Below are 7011 nucleotides of genomic sequence, written 5' to 3' on the forward strand. Positions count from 1 at the left end.
CGTGTAACCCGTAACCTATCCGTCATATTATGGAATCTGGAACCTATCCTGTCACTGATTCTATGATCGGTTCCAGGATACCCAAGAATCTATCAATTTCTTTTTTTTTTTTTTTTCATTTTCATTTTTAGTTAAGCAAAATTAGAGTGAACACTACAACATTTAAGAGAAAGTAGAAGTGAGTGATTTTAAGTTCCGTACGGGCTACATTTAGAACATGCAACCAATCCATTAGGACACATTTATTATTTTTTGAAATCTGAAACCTAAAAATTTGTTTGGCTCTAGATTATACACTCATCATCGAACGCCATAGAATATTGTAGAATTGTGCAAAAACATATGCCAAGAAAAATATAAAAATTTATTTCGGGATCTAGGGTCCATGTTCTAGATAGTGAAACCCGAAACCTATCCTACATACCTTGGAACTTGGAACCGGAGCGGATCCCATAGATTCCAGTTTCAAGTTCTCGATTCTATCCCGAAACCATGCTCACCCTTAGTTTTTTGGATCGAGCATCCTTCGATGACTTACCTCAGACACGGAAAGCTATAATACCTGCCTACCCAGCAGTAACCAACCAAAGTTGACGTGAAATCTACCTTCTCCACCGTCGACCTCTTAAGAGAAGATATTTATCTTCTCTTTATCTCAAAAAAATATCCTCGAATTTTACATCCTTGTCGATCTATTCCCTGCGTTTTTTTTTTTTTTTTTTTTGGTCAGTATATTCCCTGCGTTTGTTGGGCCAGATTTTTCCTTCTCTCTGGATTTTTCCTTTCGACCCGCCACTTCCAGATTTCTGTGAATAAAAATCAGCGAAAGTAGGATGGCTACTTGCGTCTTAAATGTCAAGTGCTCTAAAGATGTAGCCCGCCACTACCAAATTTCTTGGAAGAAAAATCGGCGAAAATAAGGTTGGCAAAGGCGAGTAAAATATTTGCAGCCGCGACTTCCATATTTCTTTGAAGAAAAATCAAAATCGGCCAGACATGAATTTAGAAAGATTTCGACTGAAGAAAAAAATCGGCGAAAGTAGGTTGGCAGCTTGCCTCTTAAACCTCAACTGGTCTGGAGACGAGGGCCTGCAAAGCGAAAATAGCAGCACCTTATATTACGATATCACGTGAGATTGCAACAGGACCGCGCATGTGGATCGATTTTCAACCTTAAACACAACCACACGTACTCTCATCCTGACCATCCACAAGAAGAGAGAGCCGTTAAGTCATGTACTCAAGTCATGTACTCCCTCCGTTTCTCGTCTCGCTTTCATTTTTCCGCAGGTTTCCCGTGACTCGGCCGAGCTGGATTCTCGGCTCGCTTAGGGCGATTATCTCGCTTCCGTTAGCCTGCGTGCGCTGTTCGGGCACTGCTGATTAACGACTCGTGGTAGCTGAACGCATGTGTGTTCGGTCTTGACTTGAGAAGCCTAGATGTATGGTCGTGTTCGAGCCGAGGCGACGGTTTTGGTGGCAATAAGTCATGGCCATTTGGTATGACCGTTATCGGTGGAGAGGGCAGATTGTCATGGCCATTTGGTATGACCGTTATCGGTGGAGAGGGCAGATTGTCATGGCCTTCATGGTGGTATGAAGTCGGCGCCGGTTGTTGGCGATAGATGACGATGGTGGTGACCGGAACGACGAGGCGTGGTCCCAAGGCAATGGTGTTGATAGTCTAAGAGGAACGGTGAGATCGGGATTCTTGGACATCGTCGGACAATTCCCTCGTTTTACCCTATCTGCATGTTGACTTTGTTCTTATTTTAGACTTCCAAGCCCTCGCGGCTGCAACAAATCAAGTTCTGTTTTTTTTTTTTTTTTTTGGTCGAATTTTTTTAAGTTACTCAGCTAATTTTTAAATTTATTTTATTTTTAAGAAAATATTTTAGCTTATTTTGGTAAATAGATATTGCACTTGGCATCCACATGGACTGGTTTTTTTTTTTTAAATTGCCACATGGACAGACCTTTTTTTAAAAAAAAAAAATTCCACATAATATTAAAAAATTAATAAAAATGTCATGTGTATTGTTTGATCGAAATTGGCACTTAAGTGATTATTTTTTCTCCGATTTGGCATTTAAGTGATCCAAAAAAAATATTAGTATTAAAGTTAGTGTCGTACACAAATATTGACACTTCATGTGTTATTTTGCCAATATAAATCTATTGAAGAGTTTGGGTTTTTTTTTTTTTCCTCGGTCGCTGTTTTGAAGTGTTGAGAGGTTAATAACAATTCGATAAAATCCAACTAGAAAAAATTGCCGACCAAATCATTTTTATCATTTATGTATCCCCATTTTTCTTTGGCACAAAGTACGGCTTGTAGGACTTGTAAGCAAAGATAGATGGAAATTATCCAAAAAATTCTAATTTATTGCATTTTTTCTAATCCAGTCATAAACCTTTTAATTTTGTCAATTAAGTCATAAATATTTTCACAGTTTGTTAATTAAGTACATTCAATCAATTTTGGCTGAAAATTGTTGACGTTGATGCTTGATGTCTTACCCGATATGGTCGGTAATGGCGTTGATAATATTTAATAATATTTTTTTGGTATTTTTTCATCATTTTCGTATCCCCACTTTCTTCGGCATAAAGTAGGACTTGTGAGTGAACATAGAGAGTACTATAAACATGACTTGAGGGTAATCTTAGAGAATGAAGTCGTGAGATTTATGTAGATCACGGGACACGAATTTGGTTCTTGATTGACTAGGCAAAGGAGAAGCAAAACTTTATCATGTCATGCCTAAGAATAAGATTTTTTTCGTGCTAGTAAATTTTAATTAATGTTGGTTAGTATCAAAAAACTATTTGTAAAAACAAAAGAACAGTAATATTCTTTCTAGTTTACTTACACTTTTAGGAAATGAAGCTGCCAGCTTGACGGTCTGACAATACTGTCGGTTAGTTCCGACCACATGATCTCCAATCAATGAGTTATTTATGTAAAACACCCAAAAATTGTGTGTAGATCCACAGTTGATATTGTACAGTCCTAACAAGTCTGTTAAGGAATCATTTTCATTTATGAAACATGAACTTTCTTAAAGTTTGCAAATTACTAATCTTTTTGTAATAACTTTCCAAATTTATTCGCATAACAGTTTAAATTTACTAACTCTTACATGAAATTACTTTCCTAGATTAGAGCGACCTACCTACTTTTGTCATATTGAATTACCAATTAGATTTGGATTCCCAACTCTCATTTGAGTTGCTCATGAAATTTATTTGGTTTTTTATGTTTGTCAATATTTCTTATCGTCTACAAACTTTTAGTCGCATTCGTCGGTAACACTTCAAATTTATCATTTTTTTTTAGAACTTACCAACCTTAATAAGCGTGATTACCAACTTTTCTTCGATTTAGGTTTTCTAGTTGTCATTTGAGCTACTTATCAAGTTTATTTAATTTTAGTTTTTCTTATGTTTTATCAATTTTTATAAGTTTTTCTCAGGCCGTTCAAGGATAAAACTTCGTATACGTTTCTAGGGGGTTCTAGTTTATCTACGTCTTATCGAATCGTTGCAATTGACATTCTATCCCATAGAGAAGAAAGATATCATCGTAAAGTGGGTTTTTATGATTCAATAAATAATCGAACATAGGACCAGTTCGGCATCGTGCCGGCCACGTTAGCCATGGGTGTGCCAACAACTCCTGCCATGTGTATGCCAACTACTAGTGCCGAGTTCCTGCTCATGAATTTAAAGTCTTGAGAGTCTAGGATTGTGGCTTAACTGCCTCTACTTCTCTTTTCTCCATGTTCGCATTGTTAAAAAAAAAATAGCCAATGCCGATCTCCAACATGCCAAACCTCCTGTTGGCCAAGCCCTATGCCAGCCATAACCCGGTTGGAAAAATTTCCGTAACATTGTATAATTTTGTTTTTTTGGGTCAAACATAACATTATATAATTAGTAAGCCGATAATCTGCTCGATATGATTGATGGCTTACTAAGCAATATCTCTCTGAAAATGACTACTACCTGTTTTGGCCATGTAGATAGATGGACGTTATACATGAAATCTTTTTATTTGCTCGATTTTTATAGACGACTCTACTTTATTTTATTTATTATTATTATTTTGCTTTCGGTCTTACCGTATAGAATACAGACTTTTCTTGGAAAACTTATTTATATTGCCATTGGATTAAGATTTGCTATCTTGTTTAATAACTAATATGGTTTATATAATACTAATTTTTATAGGGCGGTGCAAGCCCTTGCCGCTGCACCCCTGTTGTTTCTTTTTTTTGGTCCATTTTTTAGTTTTCAGCTTATTTTTTAGTATTTTAATCTTTTTTAACTTATTGCTGACTGGAATTTTTCGGCGAGCCATGTAGATGCCACATAAGATTTTTGACGAAGCTCAACGGAGTTGGCGCTCAAATAATCATTTTTCAAAAAAATTGACACTTCAGTGATTAAAAAAATAATAATAATAATAACACCAAAGTGAGCGTCGTACACTAACTTTGACATTTTTTGTGTTCTTCTACTGCTTAGCAGAGGACCTACTAGCGAGGTCATAACTTTCCCTCACTTCATCGTTTCTCTCTTAGATTCATAGTCTATGGATTCAATAATAGTATATTTGTCTCTTCTTTCTTAGACCTGTTGGATCAAGTCGAAAATATTCTGACTCAAATTAACCCATTTCAATGCAACAAACCACAGGAAAATTACCACAAAAAAAAAAACATAAACGTATCGCATGTGTGCAAATTCATTCATAAATATTTCAATTGTATTGATTTAGTTTCAAACCTTTTGATAATTTACCAATATACTCATTTTGATCAATTTTGACTGAAAAACGCTAACATGGTGGTCAAGTCAATGCTGGCTGTCTTATATGGTATGATTGACGCTAACATGGGCAATCTTTTGAAATTTTTAGATTTTTCTATTTTTTTAATTTTTTTCCTTTTTCTTCTTTCTGTTTTCTTTCTTTCTTTCTTTCTTGTCAGTAGCTGGTCTTAGGCGTTGATCAATGAGGGTTGGACGAGGCTGCGACCATCCAACAAGGGTTGTCGGGTCCTCGCCGGCCGCAATAAAAAATTAATAAAATATAAAATAAATAAATTCTGTAAAATTAAAAAATTTTAAAAAGTCAAATTATTGATAAAATCATCCACCTCAATACCGGAGATACCATATAAGACAACCGACACTCACCTCAGCTATTTTCGGTCAAAATTGATCGAATAGACTATATTGACAAATTGTCAAAAGGTTAAGAACTAACCTGGCCAAATTAAAATATTTAAGACTGAATTGAAATAATTGTAATAGATTTATGATATTTTTTTGTTGTAATTTTCTCAAATCTAGTCTTGGAAATCGACTAGACCCCGTATTACTAAAACACTTTCGTGTTTAACCAAAAACCAAATTAAAGGCTTTCTTGTCGACGACATTTTATCTGCACGTTATTAGACCGTTTTTATCTGCTTTTTTCAACTCTTGAAAAATGTTTGACCCAAAAAAAAAAAAACTCTTGAAAAATGAGAAAACGTCATTGCGTTCGACAAGTTCAGCCGCCACGAGGCCAGAATCGGGCACGTTAACTTGCCAGCCACGCACGGAGAAAACATAAAGAGTCCCTGGCCTTGTCCAGTTGTCCCCTCCAATGAACCGCTCCGTGCTTAACACCATGTCAACCGAAACTGCATCCTCCGATCTCACGGTCAACCCCTTGGAGCATCTCCAGGTCACCCTCAATCCCGATGGCACCCTCAACCGCGACCGCCGCATCATACCTGTCACCTCCGCCGCCCCCAATCCTACCTCGCCCACCAGTCCAGTCCTCTCCAAGGACCTCCCGATCAACCCTTCCCACAACACCTGGGCCAGGATCTTCCTACCCCACCGGTCACCGTCGTTCTCGGAGGAGAAACTCCCCCTCATAGTTTACTACCACGGCGGGGGATTCATCCTCTGGAGCGCGGCTTCCACTTTATTCCACGAGTTCTGTGTCACTCTGGCGCGCGAGCTCTCCGCTGTCGTTGTGTCGGTGGAGTATCGCCTTGCCCCGGAGCATCGGCTCCCTGCGGCGTACGACGACGCGGTGGAGGCGCTGCACTGGGTTAAAACCGCCCGAGAAGAGTGGCTCGCAGGCCACGCCGATCTCTCCGCGTGCTATCTCATGGGCACCAGCTCTGGCGGCAACTTGGCCTTCCATGCAGGGCTACGTGCATCCGCGTCGCACGGCAACCTCGAGCCGTTGAAGATCCGAGGTCTCATACTGCACCACCCCTACTTCGGGGGCACCCAGCGGACGCCGTCAGAGCTGAGGCTGGCGAACGATCTGTCGTTGCCGCTGTCAGTCAACGATTTCATGTGGGAGCTGTCGCTGCCGCTTGGGGCTACGCGGGACCACGCGTACTGTAATCCAACGGTGGACGGTGGCTCCAAGCTCTCGGATGGGGTGGATAAGATGAGGTCACTGGGGTGGAGGCTACTGGTCACCGGCTGCGATGGAGACCCGCTGATCGATCGACAGGTGGAGCTAGCGAAAATGCTGCAAGAGAAGGGAGCGATCGTGGTGAGGGATTTCAGGGAGGGTGGACGTCATGGGATTGAGGTCAGGGAACCGGACAAGATCAAGCCTCTGGTCCAAACAGTAAAGGCTTTCCTGTCGACGACTTGACGGTTTCTCGTTCGTCCGCTACTCTTTCTTTCCCTTGAGAATTAATGCTTCGTCTTTATTTATTTAATCATCAGTGCGTTTGTGTCGTTGAAAAGTTATTGAAGTTGATTGGCACTCTCTTTAGTTCCAGTCGATGGTTTATATGATGACAAGGACACTATGATTTATCGATATTGTATCATGTACCGTGATCTATCCTATCTTGTTTGGTACTTGTTCATTAAACATGATCCCTTTGCTCAAAATATCCATTTCTAAGTCACTTTATTAATTGATATTTAGATTCCTAGTATTTATCATGGGATTTTTCTTGCCAAGCAATTGAAAGTCTTACT

The 7011-nt window shown here is 39.4% G+C and overlaps 1 protein-coding gene across 1 annotated transcript; it reads left to right on the forward strand.

Annotated features, from left to right (window-relative positions):
• The first annotated feature begins 5649 nt into the window (after positions 1–5649).
• LOC115742789 (carboxylesterase 1-like) lies at positions 5650–6683 on the forward strand. The gene has a single exon (XM_030677284.2). It carries the CDS (start codon positions 5657–5659, stop codon positions 6674–6676), a length of 1020 nt encoding a protein of 339 aa, XP_030533144.2. The 5' UTR covers positions 5650–5656; the 3' UTR covers positions 6677–6683.
• The last annotated feature ends 328 nt before the right edge of the window (positions 6684–7011 follow it).

Source organism: Rhodamnia argentea, chromosome 10 (genome assembly GCF_020921035.1).
Source record: "Rhodamnia argentea isolate NSW1041297 chromosome 10, ASM2092103v1, whole genome shotgun sequence".
Taxonomy (NCBI): Eukaryota; Viridiplantae; Streptophyta; class Magnoliopsida; order Myrtales; family Myrtaceae; genus Rhodamnia; species Rhodamnia argentea.

What these genes read in the sequence shown, in the direction of transcription:
- LOC115742789 (XM_030677284.2), top strand. Translation starts at nt 5,657, where the DNA reads ATGAACCGCTCCGTGCTTAACACCATGTCAACCGAAACTGCATCCTCC.